This window comes from Cololabis saira, chromosome 10 (assembly GCF_033807715.1).
Source record: "Cololabis saira isolate AMF1-May2022 chromosome 10, fColSai1.1, whole genome shotgun sequence".
NCBI lineage: Eukaryota > Metazoa > Chordata > Actinopteri > Beloniformes > Belonidae > Cololabis > Cololabis saira.
In genome coordinates, this window is record NC_084596.1 from 43,891,954 (window position 1) to 43,913,488 (window position 21,535).

The 21,535-nt window shown below is 41.5% G+C and overlaps 2 protein-coding genes across 2 annotated transcripts in view; both read left to right on the plus strand.

Moving 5' to 3' along the window:
- LOC133452265 (MAGUK p55 subfamily member 7-like) overlaps positions 1–2,667 on the plus strand; it is a 93,157-nt gene extending 90,490 nt beyond the window's left edge. The window contains exon 20 of the mRNA XM_061731487.1: positions 1,529–2,667. Coding sequence (XP_061587471.1) covers positions 1,529–1,744 — 216 coding nt within the window. The 3' untranslated portion in view covers positions 1,745–2,667. The remainder of the gene's footprint in view (positions 1–1,528) is intronic.
- Positions 2,668–8,020: 5,353 nt separating this feature from the next.
- On the plus strand, positions 8,021–21,207 carry LOC133452266 (homeobox protein Mohawk-like). The gene is made up of 6 exons (XM_061731488.1): positions 8,021–8,399; positions 8,636–8,795; positions 8,878–9,031; positions 9,127–9,459; positions 20,250–20,283; positions 20,417–21,207. The coding sequence occupies exons 1-6, from the start codon at positions 8,209–8,211 to the stop codon at positions 20,745–20,747; spliced, it is 1,203 nt and encodes a 400-aa protein (XP_061587472.1). The 5' UTR covers positions 8,021–8,208; the 3' UTR covers positions 20,748–21,207.
- The last annotated feature ends 328 nt before the right edge of the window (positions 21,208–21,535 follow it).

The following is a 21,535-nucleotide window of genomic DNA, read 5'->3' on the forward strand; positions in this document are numbered from 1 at the left end:
TTTTCCCCTTCAGTCGGCCCGGGGGGGCAGGCGGGGGGGCAGGCGGGGAGGTAGAGGGGGCGGCCCCCTCTACCTCCCCGCCTGCCCCCCCGCCTGCTCCGCTAGTGGCTGTGTGGGAGGGCCAAATGTCTGCAAGATGCCCATGTCCCATAGCTGGACAACAAGCAAACGTCCTCCCCCCTCCTCCCCCGTGCTTTACAGTGGATGTGAGCTGCTTAAACGAGTCCATACTGGTTGAGTCACTTCCTCAGTGTGACACGTGGCTGTTTCTTTGTTTGTTTGCTTTTCACACGTCAGTTTTCATTGCCGTTTACGGACCGAATCCAGCCAAAGACCGACTCGGCATAACCCAGTTAGGATGTAAACGTTCACACGTGCTTGTTTGAAAGTTGGCCCTGAAACTCTTCTCAGACCTTCCTAGATTGATGGGAAGCAACCATTGCTTCCTTGCTTCAATCTGTCTTTTCTTTTTGCTTTGGCATCCTTGTGACACACACCTGAATGGTCTAGACCAGAAAAAACCTTTTATAGAGACTGGTCAGACTTGTTAAATGCATGTGAACAGCAGCTCCTGGCCGCTAACTTAGTTTAGGTTTAGCGGTTTGTTTTTGTTAAATCAATAAACATGTATTAGTATTTCATGGCCTGAGAAGACCTTGGTGAGTTTTTATTAAGTCATCAAATGTGAAACACTAAGGAAGAGTATTAGGGCCATGCAGGAGAAAAAATATTTGAGAGGGGAAGATTTTTTTTTATTGTCTACTTCGAGAAAAAAGTGGAAATGTTGAGAAAAAAGTCATAATGTCGAGATTAATGTTGAAATACAATTTCGAAAAAAAAAGTTGAAATGTTGAGATTAATGTTGAAATACAATTTGAGAAAAAAAGTCGAAATTTTGAGATTAATGTTGAAATACAATTTCAAGAATAAAGTCGAAATTTCGCCTTTTTTCTCAACATTTCAACTTTATTCACGAAATTTTGACTTTTTTCTCGACATTTCGACTTTTTTCTCGACATTCAACTTTTTTCTCGAAATTGTAATTCAATATTAATCTCGACATTTTGACTTTTTTCTCGACATTTCAATGTTTTTCTCGAAGTGCATAATAAAAAAAATCTTCCTCCTCTAAATTATTATTTTTATTTTTCTCCTGCCTGGCCCTAATACTCCGTAGAAACACAGCAAATGGTGTGAAAAGTTACCTTTTATTTTACTCCCCCCATTTAACAGCGTCGTGGTTTAACTGTACATGATGTCGTATTGTGGGATTTGCAGATTAAAGCAACCCCTTCAAGGTTGCTTAAGTCCCCAAATGGCGGGGCGTTAGCCCATTTCTGAGGACTGAACATCAGTATTTATGATTCCAAATGCATAAAGGATGATAAATGAACACCTTTATTGTTTTGCGTCATGGCCAAGAAAAGAGATCAAAAGGTGTCTTTCATTATAACTACATTGACCAGAAACAGGGCTTTCATGTAGAAGTGTATTAATGCGTGATTTATTCTGCATTCTTGGTCCGCAGGAGGAGGACTTTGAGGATATGATTGCCTTGGCTGAAACCATGGAGAACCACTACAGTCACCTGTTTGACAAGCTGATTGTCAACGGAGATATTGCCACGGCGTTCAGGGAGCTGAAGGCCGATCTGGAGAGGATTGCAGACGCAGACGTCCACTGGGTTCCTGCACAATGGATCTGCTCCCCGCCGGCAACAGCTGCAGGCCATTTGACTGGCTGAACCAAAACCATCTACATCAAGAGTTTAATTATATATTTCTGTAATGTTATTAATGCATTTCATGCTGCCGGAGAGTTTCTGTAAATGTTCCTTCGCGTGCATCTGATTAGACGGCTCTCTCCGCCGCTTCTCTTCCTCCCTCCCTCTGACTCGGGGCCAGTTTCCCTGTTGGCATTTTGCTGACATAACTTCAGCTCAAGGAACAAGGGGAGAAGCGGAAACTCTCCAGAGCTTGTGGTTGAGCGTAGCCCTTCCCTGCCAAGCTGCAAACATCACCATGTAATTATTCTGACAGCTGCTGCACTTCAATTAGCTGTAATGTACACCAGAGAAATATTATTGGTAGCAGTCTGTGAGGCGTTCTGCCAACAACATGCTGCATGAAATAGAGACACAAACATGATAACAATGCTGGACTATCTGAGGAAAAGCACTTCCTTTTAATGCTTACAAGTTGTAGAAGTATGCGTACTGTAGTTTGTGTACAATCGTGGATCTGTAGATGTACCAATTTCAATTTAATGGGTCTTTTGCATGTTGAACTATTGGGAATATTAAATAAATTGCAGGAATCACAGCTGCTGAACAGTCGCAGAGGTACTTTTTGTCAGTCGTCCATGCGGCTCCATCTAAATCATTTTAATGGCTGCATTCTTCTACATTTCATTGGGGTTTCCTTCCTTTTTTTGGACGCTGTGCTCAATTTAGTGTGAGGGAGTGTTAATGTGTCTATCATGTAGTGTTTGGGAGGAAGAGGGTGTGGCGTGACATGGGGAGATGATAATGGCTTTCAAGGGGATGGAGGCCTTCGCAGTCGTGCAGTGGGAAGTTATGAACACCCGTAAAAGCTTTTTCTGTAAAGGTGCAGCGAGGATCCACGCTCTAAAACACAACTGGCTGCACGAGAGAAAGGTGGTGGCACAAACGAGTGGAGATGAAGCTCTTACTGCTGGTCTACAAAGACCTGACCAGACTTTGGTGGAACAAACTTCCTGTAGACCTGAGGTCTGCTCAAACAGTCAGCTCCTTTAAATCAGGCCTAAAACATTACTGTTTACTGAAGGTTAAATTAAATACTTACCTGCTGTACTCTACTGCCCTTACTGCCTAACAACTTGTGCTTTTTATTATTTTACCTCTTATCATTTTATTTATTTACTGTTTAATTGTGTACTGTTTACTGAAGCGTACTCTTAAATTAAATACTTTTGCTTTTTGAAAACTGCGCAAAGTTACACTAGTGATGGATAAAACTCAAAATCTTACCAGGAATATTTGTCTTATTTCTAGTTAAAATGTCTAATTTTTAGTAAAAAAATCTCATTACACTTAAAACAAAAATCATTACCAGAAAAATAACTTGTTTTTTGACAATTTTCACCTGTTTCAAGTCAATTTTCACTTGAAATAAGTAGAAAAATCTGCCAGTGGAACAAGATTTATCTTCTCATTACAAGCAAGATTTTTATCTTGTTCCACTGGCAGATTTTTTCTACTTATTTTAAGTGAAAATCTACTTGAAACAGGTGAAAATTGTTGTTTTTTCCAGTGATGAGTCTTGTTTTAAGTGTAATGAGATTTTTTGTGATAAAAAATTTGACATTTTAACTAGAAATAAGACAAATATTCTTGTTAAGATTTTGACTTTTTGCAGTGTGAATGCAGACATTGTGACGTAGAATTGTCAAATTGATTTGATTCACCGCACGAATCGGTTTTGCTTTTTATTATTTTACCTCTTTTCTTATCATTTTATTTCATTTTATCTGTTATTTACTGTTTAATTGTGTCTTGCCGCTTTTAATGTTGATGTAAAGCACTTTGAATTACCTTGTGTTGAATTGTGCTCTACAAATAAACTTGCCTTCAATTCAGTTCAATTCACTTTTATTTGTCGACAGGGACTGTACATATTTGTACATATTAATAAACACAAGTGTAAATACACATGGTTGTAGCTGGAGTCTAATTTCCACCATTCGTCCCCGCGGCAAATGAATGCCAGACCCAGAATGGGACACCAGCAGACAAAGGAGACGAGATATAACATCCATATTAGTAACAAAAACACAACATTAAAGGCCTTGCCCGGCCTTGTCTTGCCATGGGCATGTCTGCGCCGCCGGGTCGCCGCAGCGTAAACACAGGCCGTGGAGACGAGAGTGGCGCTCCTGCCAGGCCTGGAGCCCGACCCCAGCCAGAGCATGGCAGCGTAATTTCATCACGGCCATGAGGGTTAGCAGGCTCCCTCTGAGATCATCACGATACCGTTAAACACTCTGCAGCGGGCCAACCAAAACCCACCGCTGTGTGTTCAGCTCAGCTCCAAACTTCAAACATTACACTAAACTATGATGGCAACGGCTCTTGGATGATTCCACTGAAATGTGTAGGTGTCTATATGAAGTTTGTGAAAATAAATACTGCCAAGGTTCAACAATAGCTTCATTATGCAAAGAAAGAAAGTAAAGCACATGCTGGAAGGACCGTAGCTACGTGCACTGCAAAAACTCAAAGTCTTACCAGGAATATTTGTCTTATTTCTAGTTAAAATGTCTCATTTTTAGTCAAAAAATCTCATTACACTTAAAACAAGAGTCATTACCAGAAAAATAACTTGTTATTTGACAATTTTCATCTGTTTCAAGTAAATTTTCACTTGAAATAAGTAGAAAAATCTGCCAGTGGGACAAGATTTATCTTCTCATTACAAGCAAAAAAATCTTGTTCCACTGGCAGATTTTTCTACTTATTTTAAGTGAAAATCTACTTGAAACAGGTGAAAATTGTTGTTTTTTCCAGTGATGAGTCTTGTTTTAAGCGTAAATAGATTTTTTTTACTAAAATGAGACATTTTAACTAGAAATAAGACAAATATTCTTCTTATTTTGAGTTTTTTGCAGTGTGGCAGTTGGCCTGCTAAAGTTAGCGGAGCAGGCTGATACTTGACGTTTCTTCTATAATGAAGAACATAAATTCCTATGAATGAAAAGTGTGACTGTGTTCGCCAGCGTGTTACTGCCTTCACAGCTACGCGTTTTTACTCTGCAGAGGCAGCGTAGTTTAGGGTTGCCAACTCCCTGAAAAATAAATAAGGGACACGTCATCGGCAGTCTTCACCCTTCCTTTTTTTAGCCCCTTTTTTTGTGAGTGAAATTATTTTTTAACTATTTGACTCCAACCTGAATAGAATTAGATGCATATTTTTGAATGTCATGAACACATGGAAAACAAATTATTATCCAGCAATTCACTTGAATACAAAATGACAAAATGAATTGAATAAAATAAGTATCTTTCTTAAACAGAAACCTGTCCTGCTTAACTTAAAGGGGAACTATTATGGCATCTAATACCTATTTTAAACAGGCCTTGAATGTCTTAAAAACAAGCTTTTGATTATTTTTGCTAAATAAATTACAAATTCAGCCTCTGAGCCATGTCTTTATCTTCCCATTCTCTAACCTCATTATCTATGCAGGATTCTGAGTGGGCGGGGCTATGATAATGAAGCTCTGTATAAATTAATATAAAACAATAGAAAGAAAGCAGAACATCCATCCTGTAATAGTGCACATTTTTAGTGCAATAACAAAAGTACAAACAGAAAGTCTGTAGAAAACTGAAAACATGGAAAACACATTATTATCCAGCAATTCACTTTAACACAAAATAACAAAATGAACTCAATAAAATAAGTATCTTTCTTAAACAGAAACCTGTCCTGCTTAACTTGAAATAGTATAAATTAATATAAAACAATAGAAAGAAAGCAGAACATCCATTCTGTAATAGTGCACATTTTTAGTGCAATAACAAAAGTGCAAACAGAAAGTCTGTAGAAAACTTGTAAACATATTACCGTACCTCAAAGGCCATGACTGTAGCTACAGTTGTAGTGAAACAACAAAATAACTTATGAACTCAACAGCTCAATGCCATTTTCCATTGGCATTTTATGACTATTTTCTGACTCTCACAATAATACGGGACAGAGTGTGTCCCTTTTCAGCTCAATACGGGACGTACTTTAGTTTATAAATACGGGACCGTTCCGTTTTTCAAGGGACGGTTGGCAACCCTAGCGTAGTTATCAGGAAATTCAGCGTCGGGGACGCCAGGCTTCAGACAAACCATTTGTACTCTCAACACTAACTTTTGAAGCGTTTTGCGTGGCAACGACGTCGCCAAGATCAACAATGGCAGATCCTTTCCACTGTCTGTTTTCCACGTAAAGCAGCTGATTCATTACTGGCTGAGTTTGACTGATTGCTTTAACCAGTGTTTGAAGGTGCTGGGGCCTTTTCCTGGTGGGACAAGCTTTGTCCTTCTTTATTTATCTATTTTTGTTTTCTGTGATTGATCAACAAAACTAGAAAAGTTGTAATGTTAAGTGAGCTCCAACTGTAAGGAAGAGTATTAGGGCCATGCAGGCGAAAAGATATTTGAGAGGGGAACATTTTTTTTTATTGTTCACTTCGAGAAAAAAGTCGAAATGTCGAGATTAATGTTGAAATACAATTTCTTTTTTTTTTTTTTTTTAAGATTTTTTTGGGCTCTAGTGGCCCTTTATTGAAGATGCAGACTGGAAAGGGGTAGAGAGAGAGAATGGGGATGACACGCAGCAAAGGTCAAAAGTCAAAATTTCGTGAATAAAGTCGACATTTCACCTTTTTTCTCAACATTTCAACTTTGTTCACGAAATTTTGACTTTTTTCTCAACATTTCGACTTTTTTCTCGAAATTGTACTTCAACATTAATCTCGACATTTCAACTTTTTTCTCGACATTTCAACTTTTTTCTTGATATTTTGACTTTTTTCTCAAACTGCATAATGAAAAAAAAATCTCCCTCCTCTAAAATATTATTTTTATTTTTCTCCTGCCTGGCCCTAACACTCTTCGGTATTGCTCCATCTGACAACTCACTTTAAACCAAATGCATACGATGCTAAACAAAAGCTATCCCTCTCTCTGCTGGATGTTTGGTCCTTTGGAAAGACCTGGAGTTTGTGAACCTGCAAGACGTGCACTGTACACACACAAATTATCCAAACAAAACAAGAAATATGCAATTCCAGGGTGTGTGTGTGTGTGTGTGTGTGTGTGTGTGTGTGTGTGTGTGTGTGTGTGTGTGTGTGTGTGTGTGTGTGTGTGTGTGTGTTTAAAGCTCTCTTGACTGTGGAAACGGAGGGGAGGTCCGCGCTAATATCAACAGCCTGGCCGGTGAACATCTCACAGAGGGAGAGGAGTAAATGGTGTGTGATTGCATGTAGCATTCTCCGGCCGCTGCGGAGGAATGTGAGCGTAGACTTTACTGCACCTACCGGGGATGCTTCTGCTCCATGTGTTTTTCAGCTTTTGAGACCCTTGAAACTTGACCTCCTCGCTGATACGACTGACTTATGAAGAGTTCTGGACTGCTTTCACGAGTCCGACAAGTGCACCTTGGACCTGAGTCAGAATTTCAAAAGTTGAAATCGCAGCCAGGAAAGAAAAGACAAACACACACGTTTGATCATGAAATGATCCAGTGATTATCATGCGTGGCAGAGTCATTGAAACGTGTCAAAATGTTGTTATATAAAAGTTTTTGGACGTCGCAGCTGCAGCCGAGCCACAGATTGTTGTAACAATATTATCCACATATTGTTATCTTTCTGCACGACCTGAAATATTAAACTTCTGTTTAAAAACAAAAAGATGTGCATCAAAATTAGATTACACACTGATATATCTGGATCCCAAATGCATATATAGACTTTAAAACCTGTTAATTACACAAGCAACCCAAGGAAAAATGATTTGATCTTTCCATGCCAGTTGCAACTGAAATCCCTCTGAAAACAGAGAACTTCCCTGTCTAACACATGGCAGTTTGTGGCTTTGCTGCTTATTAGCAAGCATGTAATTACACCCATAACTCTCCTCAATCCCCTGTTAAAATGAGGATTATTATTTGCTGACATGATTTTTAGTAATACCGCAAGATCTGCCTCATGTAGAAACTATGAGCGCATGCTTCACAGACACTGCAGTCACACCAGATAAAATCTCACTAGTAAATCTAATGACCAGGTTTGCTGATATTCTTTCACGTGCAATCATTTTTATATATTGGGCTGCTGCTGCTGCTGCTGCTGCTGCTGTTCTGCAAAGCTTTTCCTCGCACAGCTCTCTTGAGAAGTGATTGGACCGAGAGAGGGCCAATAGGCAGGAGAGCAGCAGGATATTTGAACTATCCCCTCACAGCTCAGCTAAACCAGACAACATCATCTGACTTTTCTAACTTTATTCTCCAACTGTACCCCTTACGCAAAACGGAGAGAGCAAAGGACACCTTTTAAGCCCTTTTTTTTTTACTTTTGCTTCAGCCCTATGAAGGATGGGAATCTACTGTTTTTACGTGCACATGGGAGTGTACTGATGCACCTGTTGATTAAAGGGAGAGCGGGTGTGAAAGAATGGACGAAGTGGCCGTGATGAAGTCTGATACTCTGCTCCGCTTGGACGGCGGCGGGAGAGCCGAGCAGGGGAGCAGAGCGACCTGCGCAGACTTCCCTCAGACGAGTTTAACGGGACGGGACGATGCAGACCTGCTGCAATGCCAGGACGACACTGAAAACAGCTCTGCCTTGAAGTACAGGAGATATGGGTAGGACTTTTCTTCTGTTTTTCAGCCTGTGGTCAGGAATGTGTGGCGGCATAATGATGGCTTTGTGATAACTCACCTGTTAGAACTGAGAGGGGATTAGATTTGTGCATCAGTTATGAATGCAAGACACCAGCTCCCGACACGAGTCACTGCAAACTCTAAAAGGAGCAGCTATACGGAAACCAGGAAGCAGACTGTGGTAAATAAATATCCCAGGTTTCTTCTGCTTCCTCCAGGTCTCGTCTCAGTGGGGTCAAAATTCGCCACAAGAGACAGGTGCTGCAGGACATGGCCCGGCCGCTCAAACACTGGCTGTACAAGCACCGGGACAACCCCTACCCAACCAAGACAGAGAAGGTCCTGCTGGCCCTGGGCTCGCACATGACACTAGTCCAGGTGAAACTAGACACCGTAAGAAAAAAGACAACGTCTTTGCCCCAGCCAGTTGTTTTGTTAAAGCAAAGCGGCGTCTCCGCAGGTTTCCAATTGGTTTGCAAACGCCCGACGGAGGCTGAAGAACACTGTGAGACAGCCGGACCTGAGCTGGGCCCTGAGGATCAAACTGTACAATAAATACATCCAGGGGAACGCGGAGAGGCTGAGCGTGTGCAGCGACGACCCGGACTCCGACGGTGAGGAGAGAAACGGCTCTGCTTCTCTGCTCAGGGGAACTGGGCTTGTGGTTTGGGGAGTGTTACCAGTCATAGTTGTGTTTGCTTTGGTGCAGATGAGGAGTGCACTCTGCAGTCTCCCATCGGCCAGGCCAACTTCGGCAGGACGTCGTCCCACAAGAGCGAGGGGCAAGGCGGCATGCTCACCATCGCCGAGTGCGCCAACGGAGACGACAATGCCTCCCCCCCGTCCAAGTACAAGAGCAGCCTGCTCAACCGTTACCTGAACGACACCCTGCGGCACATGATGGCGGCCAAGGCGGACGGCATGGCCTCGGCCTGCAAGAGGCGGAGCCACTCCGAGTCCTTCAGCTCCAACGAAGGCGACAGAGACGTTGTCTCTCCGGCTTCCTCCTACGAGACAGAAGCTAACTTCATCTACCGAATGGGTAAGAGACATCAGGTTTTATCTCACACTCCAGCAGCAAACGGAGGATTTTTATTGAGCCGTGTTCTGCTGCTGGATACGTGTAAGTGGGGAATCGCAATCAAATTAAGCCATCACATATGACACGGTACATAAAGAGAAGTGATAGTGTCCCTCGGCCAACGGAATAATAAAAGCATCTTCCTCGTTAATTCGAGATTAATGTTGAATGTGAGGCAAATGGACAGTTTAACTGCCCCGCTTCCCCTCAGCTCGGCTTTAACACACCGCGGTGTGCAGTAAAGTAGGATGAGAACGAACAGAAACTTCCACTTGGCTCCTCGGAGCTCCCTGAGAATCATAAATCTCTGGCATTCCTCTGAAAGTCAGAAGCTCTGTGAGATTTAATAACACATGTTACAGCGAAGCTCGGAGGGAGTCTGACACCCGGGTGCCCCTCTCGGCCCTCGGCGGGCGCAGCGCGGCGACGAGCAGCCAAACCCTCGCAAAAACGCTAACGAATAACGCTGAAATCCCTCATTTAGAAATTGGACGGAGCTGCCACTGGCTGCCACTAATGCCGCAAATATTATTTCCATATACTAAAATGTGCCGTTTGTTCCGCTTCAGCTCGTAGCCGCGGTGGAAATGTCCAGTCCTCCTCGGCCTCAAGGACAATTACAGAATGTCTGAGACTTTATTTCTCCCTGGGTGAGAAGTGAAAACCGAAGCCAAGTGTAAAGAAATGGAGCGTTTTAGACCCTGAAGATGTGTGGTGGAGCAGCTGTCGGAGCTGCCAATCACGGACGACGACGCGGGGCCGACCCCGTCGGCGTTTGAGGCTTCACTCGTCTGGGGTCTGGCAGTCTGCCTCCCCGACCAATCTACAACGCATTAACAACGTTTTACATACATCTGCAGTGACTGCAAACTCCCTGAGACTGATTCTACTCCCGTGCACTTCTCCACAACCCAGAAGAAAAAAAAAACCCATAAAAAACAGGCTTTCTTTCACGTTAAAATATGAGTTTTGAGGTAACTGGAGACGCCCGTCTTGGTGGTCTCTCGCAGCAACAGAGTGGCTTCACGGATTAGTCACCCATAAAAGCAACGAAACTGGCTCGCAGAGCTGCAGTGGACATCCTGGCAGACGCTGCTGAGGGAGTCAGGCGAGTAGAAACAGAGGAGGGAAATGAGCGAGCGGCCGAGCAGGAGACCGAACCCGTACAGCGTTGCAGAAGCAGCTTAACCTCCGCGCCTGCAGGGGGCGCCTCTGGCTAAACCTCACAACAAATACTTTGGGCGGCTTTAAGTTTTATTTTAATAAGAAAGACATGCAGTGCGTCCGAAATGCCATACTAAACAGTATATACTAAAAAGTATACTTAAGTCCGGCACATTTTTGAGTAAATATCAGTAGTGTGCATTAATTGGGACGTACTACTCAGAGCCACACAGCACTTCCTGCCATTGGGAGGGGGAGTTGTTACCATGGTAACAACTCCTGTCACAGCAGCAGCAGCGCACCGCTCTTTCCGTTTATCCTGGCCCAAACAAGATGACATTATATCATATTAATATATACGAATATTATAATATTAATATTATATAATAATATTATTATACTTAATATTATACTTATGACATATAAGTATCTGCGCAGCACTTAGCAACCAAACACTGCTGCATTGCATTGTGGGAAGTTTCTGCATAGCTAGTGTCCATCAATCAACACTAATACATTTCTCCAGAATGAGTATGGATAGCACATATTATTGAGTATGTACTAATGTTTCGGACGCACTAAAAAATCTCAAATACTGTCTTTGCTACTCATTAGGATGGAAGGATGGGATTTCGGACGTAGCTATGCTTTGTTAAGTTGATGCAAAGTATTTCCAGTCAGACGGGTTTATCCAAGGCCACGACCTGTAACTTAGCGATCGCTGAGTACCACGATCAACGTGTTCATGGTTGGACTTAATATAGGGTCGCCAACCGTCCGTTGAAAAACGGAATCGTCCTGTATTTATAAACTAGCTGAAAAGGGACGCACTTTGTCCCGTATTACTGTAAGAGTCAGAAAATAGTCATAAAATGCCAATGGAAAATGGCATTGAGCTGTTGAGTTCACAAGTTATTTTGTTCTGTTTTACTACAACTGTAGCTACAGTCATGGACTTTGAGGAACAAATAAGTTTTCTACAGACTTTCTGTTTGCACTTTTGTTATTGCACTAAAAATGTGCACTATTACAGAATGAATGCTCTGCTTTCTTTCTATTGTTTTATATTAATTTATACAATTTTAAGTTAAGCAGGACAGGTTTCTGTTTAAGAAAGATACTAATTTTATTCAGTTAATTTTGTTATTTTGTATTAAAGTGAATTGCTGGATAATAATTAGTTTTCCATGTGTTCTTGGTATTCAAAATATGCATCTAATTCAATTCAGGTCCGAGTCAAATAGTTAAAAAATCGTTTTAATCACAAAAAAAGGGTCTAAAAAAAAATCACCACGGCAGGAAAGGTGAAGGTAATCGGATTGGCCGGCCCTGCAGATGAGGTGTCCCTTACAGTATTTATTTTTCAGGGAGTTTAATAACCTGGTCAGCTGTGATGTGATTACCTGTAAAATCCTACTCCCCTTTCTTTGACTCTCTGATAAACTACCAAGTATCATTTCTGAAAGTATTCAGGTGGAGTTTGAAGAGTTTGATGGCCTCCTAGGTTAAATTGCAGCAGCCAGACATGTTTACCGTTGTATTTTTTACTGTAAGTAAAGCGTGAGTAGGGCCTGGTTTTGGAGTCCAGATAAATGACACCTGTATGAAAGCGTTCCCACGCGCCGCCGTGTGGGAGCTCAGCGTGATGAGTTCTGCAGTTGGTAGCTGCCGCTTTACCCTCACATAACATTTTATGAAGACGCCTCAACGAATCTATGTGTATCTAACGTTACCTGACAGCTTAATAAAGGTGCGACTGAGGTTTGGTCTCTGAAATTCCAAATAAACTGCCGTCACGTCGACGTGTGCAGTACTTTACATGACTGAATTCAGTTCGGGGGTTGCATGTATCATTTGCATTATTTTTCCTGAGTAATATTTTTTCAGGCTGCATAATTTTTTATTTTTTTTATCTAGACGGGACACTGAGTGCATTTACATGCGAAGTTTAATTCCTCTTTTATTCAGAATTCAAATTAAATCCGATTTAAAATGAGTAAAAATGACCATGTAAACACCTAATTCCGAATGCCATTTTAATCCATTCTGAATTAAATTTAAACCCTATCCAATCAGAACCTTCCCAACCCCCAGACCTGGAGAGGAATTGGATGAAGCCGATCAAACGTGTTTTCCATGTAAACCTCAATTCAGAATTACTATTTCCATGTAAACTCGAAGGAAAATAGTTTCGTTCTGAATGATTTAATTCGGAATAATTAATTCCGAATTAAAAAACATCATGTAACTGTGGCCAATGCATATTAATGAACACTACATTGAGCAGTGTAAATACACCAGATTTTAGCAGAAATGCTGGTTTCCACTCGCAGTCCCCACAGAAAACATAAAAACTATTCAGTCAAACAATACAATCAAACAAGGGAACAAACATAAAACATACATAGTAGCAAAATAGATTTAGCAGCATTTAAAAACAGTATGGATTGTATCTAAAGTAACAGTGTTGTTCCTCCAATAGCCATGATTTAAAATGTTTGGCAAGTTTATTTGTACAGCACAATTCAAAACAAGGTAATTCAAAGTGCTTTACATCAACATGAAAAGCAGCAAGACACAATTAAAACATAAATAACAAATAAAATGAAATAAAATGATAAGAAAAGAGGTAAAATAATAAAAAGTACATGTTGTTAAAAGTAAGGGCAGTAGAGTACAGCAGGTACATCTCATTCTTACAATGGCAAGAATTACGTTTCTATACGGTCAAAACGTACAAAGACCGGATCAAATACAGTATTACAAAAGTAATCTGTAACAATTCGTACGGTGAATTAAACCAATTTGATAATTCTACGTCACAATGGCTGCATTCAGGACTTATCCATAACTTTGTGCGGTTTTCAAAAATCATAAGTATTTAATTTAAGAGTACGCTTAAATAAGAAATAAAAGCTCCTCAAAAAGCTTAAATAAAAAATAAAAGCTCCTCAAAAAGCCTTAAGATAAGATGATTATAGTACCAGAGACCGGGTCAAATACAGTATTACAAAAGTAATCTGTAAAAATTTGTACGGTGAATTAAACCAATTTGATAATTCTATGCCACAATACCTCTTTCCAGGTCTTATTTCACACAACTGACGAGAATTACATTTCTATACGGTCAAAACGTACAAAGACCAGGTCAAATACAGTATTACAAAGTAATCTGTAACTGTCTAAAAGCACTTTTTCTAACAGGAACTATCCAGTCACCTCTAACACCAGCTCTGGTTCATCTGTTTGAATTTCTTTTCACAAATTCTTGTAGTGGTGGTGGTTCCTGGCCATGAAAATTCACCTTTCAGACATAATCTGGTCTGACATCATCTGAGTGAGGACGAGCCACGTGCGCGGACGTACTGTACATGTAGTGCTAACTCGCAGTCGCAGTGTCGGTTTTCATATCTGTTTTCCAGCACGTTGGACAAATCCTTTTAAAGTGGAATGGAAATGTCATGATGTCATCACTCGCTTCGTGGTCAGCGCTGTTGAAATGTTTGTGCACGTTTTTAACACGTCCCCCACGGCCGTATTAAGGCAGTTTTGCATCGCCGTCCAGCTTCTCTGTGCAGGCCAAGTGGAAAGTCAGGTTTCCAGAGCGATGACAGTCACTAACACCATTACCACGCTTCCACCTCGCGCTGGGGTGAATAAACCGCTCACTAGTGCTCTAATATTTACTAATAAGTGATGGCACTTAGTGCCACGGCCTATTAACGTCTAACACAGACGTGTATTGGAGCAATTTCACCATTTACAGTACAGGAATGTGTACATATAGCGGGGGACGTCCTCAGAAATAGCTATAAAGGTTAGAATGATGACGCTGTAGTGGCTGCACGCCAGCTACAAACTTATCTGGACAGTGTTTTCACACATACTTTTTTTTATTTTTAAACTTTATTTAGCACAAAGAATGTACAGATCAAGCCAGGGAGAAAAGGGTATAAAATTAGGAAATAATTACAGCAACAATGGTGAAGATAACTACGGAAGAGTATTAGGGCCAGGCAGGAGAAAAATAAAAAAGTCGAAATGTCGAGAGAAAAAAGTCGAAATGTCGAGAATAATGTTCATGTACAATTTTGAGAAAAAAATCAAAATTTCATGAATAAAGTTGAAATGTTGAGAAAAAAGGCGAAATTTCGACTTTAGTCTTGAAATTGTATTTCAACATTAATCACGACATTTCAACTTTTTTCTCGACATTTTGACTTGTGCACAATAAGAAAAAAATCTTCCCCTCTCAAATATTTTTTCTCCTGCCTGACCCTAATACTCTTCCGTAGACAACAGATAAACACAAGAAACAAAAACAAACACAACAAACAAAAAGCAAAAGGACAGCAAGGTACTGAAAAGAGCAAGGACTGAGTTATGGATGAGTACAGTTTCATGGCAACCCTATTCATATTATCAATCTTTTTCATAGATTTAAAGTAGTTGGTAAAAAAACGTAAAACTATAGTAAAGGAGGGAGTATTTCCACTCCACTTACAAGTGTGAATATGATATTTACCCAAAATAATCACCAGGTTGATAATGTTTGAATGTTTAGGATCCAAGTTTTCCATATAATAAATAACATTATTGTAAGTAAAAACAGGAATTTCATAAATTTTTAAAGATAACCAATTATGAATGTCAGACCAAAAGGACTTTGTAAAAAAAGATGTTCAATGGTCTCGTCCTCAGAAGAACAAAATATGCAATGATCAACTTCCAATTTAAACCTTCTGTGAAATAAATCATTAACAGAATATATAGCTGATGCTATTTTAACGTGGGTTTCCTTGACTTTAGGGGCAATTGGTAACGTTACGTAAAAAGAGAAGTTTACTTAAAGGAGACCTTTTATGGCATCTAATACCTATTTTAAACAGTCCTTGAATGTCTTAAAAACAAGCTCTTGATTGTTTTTCCTAAATAAATTAGAAATTCAGTCTCTGAGCCATGTCTTTAGCTTCCCATTCTCTAACCGCATTATCTATGCGGGATTCTGAGTGGGCGGGGCTATGATAATGAGGCTCTGTGCTGATTGGCTGCCTGAATGACGTGATACACCGCTACGAAAAAATGGTGGACGCTCCGGCCGGCGGAGTTAGTTGTGGGCGTGTTTTCACGCATCGGAGGCCGACCTATGTAAATCACATTTTGGTTACGTAACGACGGGAGCAGAATCTTATTGGCTCGTAGATCCACATCACACTGGACGGCTCATCCTGGCGGTTGTACAGACACTGCAGAATCTGGTTGCTTTCCTCCTTCTCTGAGTTGGCAGGCTGAGGGGAGACCACTTTATATATGTTAAAGCAAGAGAAAACCTGTTTTTCATAATAGGTCCCCTTTAAGGGGGTTTTCACACATACATGTGCCCTGAAGATGACTTTTTGATCCCGGTGACCCACACGCCAGTGACAGGAGGGCGTCACCGGCGACCAGCTTGTATAAATCTATAGAGGGTTTACATTGACGTCACTTCCCCACTGGACCAGCCTCCTTACTCTCACTGAGTGGTAAAAACATCAGCAAAAACAGCCGCAACTAGTGGAGAAGACGGGATAACAGACTATTCAGATTATCAGTTTAAATTAGTGTCAGTTGGACTTGACAGTGACCCGTACAGTTACCCCAAGAACCAGTGGTCCATGGACATTAATATTTGGTACAGTTACCCCAAGAACCAGTGGTCCATGGACATTAATATTTGGTACAGTTACCAAGAACCAGTGGTCCATGGACATTAATATTTGGTACAGTTACCCCAAGAACCAGTGGTCCATGGACATTAATATTTGGTACAGTTACCAAGAACCAGTGGTCCATGGACATTAATATTTGGTACAGTTACCAAGAACCAGTGGTCCATGGACATTAATATTTGGTACAGTTACCAAGAACCAGTGGTCCATGGACATTAATATTTGGTACAGTTACCAAGAACCAGTGGTCCATGGACATTAATATTTGGCCACAAATCCAGTTTCCTGATATTTATATGTACTTAATTTCTACGCCGGGGAAATACACGAAGCAAAGCTTGAAGGCTTACAAAAGTCTTGACGCTTGGTCCGACTTCAAGGCAGGATTTGTTGTAGAAATTAAAGTGATGAGGACACCAACCTTTATGATTTGACTGTTTAACGTTAGCTACCCAAAAATCCAACATTACCTGATACAAAATGGGAACCACAAATCCAAGTTTCGGTGCCTGGAATCCAGTTGTTTCTGTGAATTGCAGCGATCCATTGGTCCAGCTTTAATGCTCATTCAAACGCAAGATGAAGCAGATTCAAAGAGGCAAGATAACACAAACGCCTGTTTTCCCAGCAGGTCTGTACAGGTTTTAGGGGGGCGGGGCAGCCACTGGGCACGCCCTCATCGCTTCCTGCTACCCACCTGATTGGTGGAGCAGATTCTGCTTCCTGTGTGATGCTGGGTGGAGATGGTGGTATTACAAAAGTAATCTGTAACAATTTGCACGGTGAATTAAACCAACTTGACAATTCTACATCACAATGCCTGCATTCACACTGCAAAAATTCTATTTGTCTTATTTCTAGTTAAAATGTCTCATTTTTTGTCACAAAAAAATCTCATTACTCTTAAAACAAGACTCATCACTGGAAAAAACAACAATTTTCACCTGTTTCAAGTAGATTTTCCCTTAAAATAAGTAGAAAAATCTGCCAGTGGAACAAGATTTTTTTTGCTTGTAATGAGAAGATAAATCTTGTTCCACTGGCAGATTTTTCTACTTATTTCAAGTGAAAATTGACTTGAAACAGGTGAAAATTGTCAAAAAACAAGTAGAGTAGAGTACAGCAGGTACATCTCATTCTTAAAATGGCAAGAATTACGTTTCTATACGTTCAAAACGTATAAAGACCAGGTCAAATACAGTATTACAAAAGTAATCTGTAACAATTCGAACGGTGTATTAAACCAATTTGACAATTCTATGCCACAATGTCTGTTTCCAGGTCTTATTTCACACAACTGACGAGAATTATGTTTCTATACGGTCAAAACGTACAAAGACCGGGTCAAATACAGTATTACTAAAGTAATCTGTGCCGATTCGTGCAGTGAATCAAACCAATTTTGAGATGCAAACAAGGTAAAACGGCTGTGTGACGTTGGGATTTCTACCACTTTAAAACTGAAATACAGTATATCCCATAAAGAGCAAAACAAGTGATTTTATTTTTTTCATAGTACCTCTTTATTTAAAGAAAAATAGTTGAAACAGCAACAACAACAGGCTTAAACTCAAATCATACCTGGATATAAAAGTCTCTACCGAAACCACGGAGTGAATGTGAGGCTGTGTGCATGAAAACAGCCTGTTGACCCAGTCATGTCAGTTTGAACTGTTTACCAATGTCTTGAACATGAAACATAATAAAAGAAGTGCCCACAATGAAACAACATTTTTAAACCTGAGTTTCTACTGAAACGGAGGTTCAGCACCTTTTTCCTGGTAATAAATACGGTGTAAAGACTCTGTTGGCAAAGCCCCTTTATAGCACAGAAGAGAAATAATGAGGGATATTCAGTAGCGAGAAGAAACCGGGGGATGATTTACTATCAGCGGGACGTTGCTCTTGGCTCCAGCTCGCGTACAGAAAGCAGAGATGGGTACGTTCAGGGCCGCTCGCGCTGGAAGGCCATGTTTTTAACGCCGGGGCCTCTCATTTCTCCGTTCATTGCTCTCAGAAGAAAAAAATCCACTTCGACCGCCGCCTATCTGCTCTAATGAAAAAGCGGCTCCGCTCCAAAGCCCAAACGGAAAATATGTTCTACAAACGTTACCCATGTACGCGCAGACCACAAACACGGGTTGTGCAAGCGCTGTAATATTACCCAGAAGTCTCTTTTCTTTTCTCCCGGCACTCCTTCATTCTGCCACGGCTCCGGGGCCAGCAGCCCGCCGGTCATTTATAAGACCCGGCCCTGCCCGCCGGGGATTGTTTCACCGTCAGATGAAAAAAAGATCCTTTTGCAGATTTGAAAAGAGCTTTGGAAGCACCTCGGTAACTGCAACAGTTACTCCCAGTTCACTGATGCACAAGATGCACATTTACACACTAAAACTACTAATAATAAACACTTAACAGAGGGAATGCACATGAGGTCACAGATGCGACTTCACAGCGGGTTACGCACAATGAGTGTCAGAAAGACTGAGTGGCAGAAAGACTGAGTGTCAGTGTAAAATTTCAGTTTGAGCAACTGGAAAACATCTAAAATGGGAAAGAGCTGTTGTGCGATTGACTGTACTCGTAGATTTAGCAAGAAATCAGAGTTATCGTTCTACAGACTGCCGAAAAATAAGCTTAAAGGAGACCTTTTCTCTTGCTTTAACATATATAAAGTGGTCTCCCCTCAGCCTGCCAACTCAGAGAAGGAGGAAAGCAACTAAATTCTGCAGTGTCTGTACAGCTGCCCGGATGAGCCGTCCAGTGTCATGTGGATCTACGAGACAATAAGATTCTGCTCCCGTCGTTACGTAACGACAGCGATGCGTGAAACCACTAACAACTAACTCTGGCCAGAACAACAACAACAACCCAGCCCAGGGAAGATAAAGACATGGCTCAGAGGCTGAATTTCTAATTTATTTAGCAAAAACAATCAAAAGCTTGTTTTTAAGACATTCAAAGCCTGTTTAAAATAGGTATTAGATGCCATAATAGGTCCCCTTTAAGTGACAAATGGATCACTGCAATTCACAGAAACAACTGGATTCCAGACACTGAAACGTGGATTTGTGGTTCCTATTTTGTATCAGGTAATGTTGGATTTTTGGGTAGCTAACGTTAAACGGTCAAATCATAAAGTTCGGTGTCCTCATCACTTTAATTTCTACAACAAATCCTGCCTTGAAGTAGGACCAAGCGTCAAGACTTTTGTAAGCCTTCAAGCTTTGCTTCGTGTATTTCCCCGGAGTAGAAATTAAGTACATATAAATATCAGGAAACTGGATTTGTGGCCAAATATTAATGTCCATGGACCACTGGTTCTTGGTAACTGTACCAAATATTAATGTCCATGGACCACTGGTTCTTGGGGTAACTGTACCAAATATTAATGTCCATGGACCACTGGTTCTTGGTAACTGTACCAAATATTAATGTCCATGGACCACTGGTTCTTGGTAACTGTACCAAATATTAATGTCCATGGACCACTGGTTCTTGGTAACTGTACCAAATATTAATGTCCATGGACCACTGGTTCTTGGTAACTGTACCAAATATTAATGTCCATGGACCACTGGTTCTTGGTAACTGTACCAAATATTAATGTCCATGGACCACTGGTTCTTGGGGAAACTGTACGGGTCACTATCAAGTCCAACGTACACTAATTTAAGCTGATAATCAGCTGTTATCTCGTCTTCTCCACTAGTTGCAGCTGTTTTTACCACTCAGTGTGAGTAAGGGGGCTGGTCCAGTGGGGAAGTGACGTCAATGCAGACTCTCTATTGATGAACCTGTGTGTTTATTACTAATATACGTGGCATAGTTTCATCCAAACTGCCGAGTAATCGTGAGCCTTGTGCTTCTCTCTTGCAGACAAGGTGGACTGTTCTCCAGCTGAGAGTGACAGGCAAGTGTGATGATTATTCACTGGTCACATTTACAGCCAGGACTTTAAACGTAGCTGCAAATCCATATGACCCGTCCAAGAAAAAAGCACAAGTGTTGCTCAAAGGTGCTGATTCTCTTTAATGCCTCCGCAGAGGCCAGCAGAGGAGCCGAGGCCCCCCGGGCCCCCGGGGCCCCCAGGGCTGGAGGGAGATCCATGCCGCCGTGGCCCTCACCAGCTTGGCCCAGGGGCAGACGTGTGCGGCAGTCTGCAGCCGCGATCCGGCGGCCGGAGCGGCCACAGGGCGGAGCTGCACCCGCGGGCCCTTCTTCTCTGCCGCGGGCCCCGGGGCCGCCTTCACGGAGGGGGCGGGGGCTTCCCTACGGCCCGCCACAGGGACTGCTCTCACTAACCGCATCATCCAGAAATCCTGCCACATCTCCGAGGTCCAGACTGTCCAAGTGGCCCTGGCCAACACCGGGTAGTCCCGGGGGACGAGCCCCGGGCCCCCAGGGGACCCTGTAATATAAACTATGTACAGCATAAGACTAATGTTCTGTAATTCTGGCCAGAGTTAACATTTTTAGTATTTTCTTTTGGTTTTATACGGTAAAATCAGAACATTAACCTGGTTATGTTGAATATGAAGATGAATGTCTGCTGTTTGTGCTGTTCCTTTAGTTTCCCCTCAATGTCCCCTCAGAATCCCATTAATGTCTCCTCAGTGTCCCCTCAATGTCCCCTCAGAATCCCCTCAATGTCCCCTCAGTGTTCCCTCAATCAATCAATCAATAACTTTATTTGTCCCCAATGGGGCAATTAATTTTGCAGCAATATATACACATATACACATAAAAAAAAGGACAACGAGTTTAAATCTAAAAATCCAAGCCCCACAACAGCTACCTTTTCCTCATGGAATTGAGAAGGGAGATGGCAGAAGGTACAAGAAGAAGAAACAAGTGGAAGTCTTAGCAATGTAGGAGCCAATAGGAGGAACTGAAACTCTTGGTGTAGAGGATGGAACAGTCCCATAGGAGAGTTTATCTTTCCTATACAGCTGTTTGTTATCCAGGTCCTGTAGAGTCACCTGAGCAGAGCTGATTATTTTGCTACAGACATTAACCACCTTGGTAAGAACAGTTTTCTGCTTTACCCTAAGTGATGAAAACCAACAAATGAAGGAAAAAGTTAATCCAGACTCAATGAAAGAGCGATAAAACGTGGACATCAAGGATGAATCAACATGGAATTTGGACAGTTTTCTAAGACA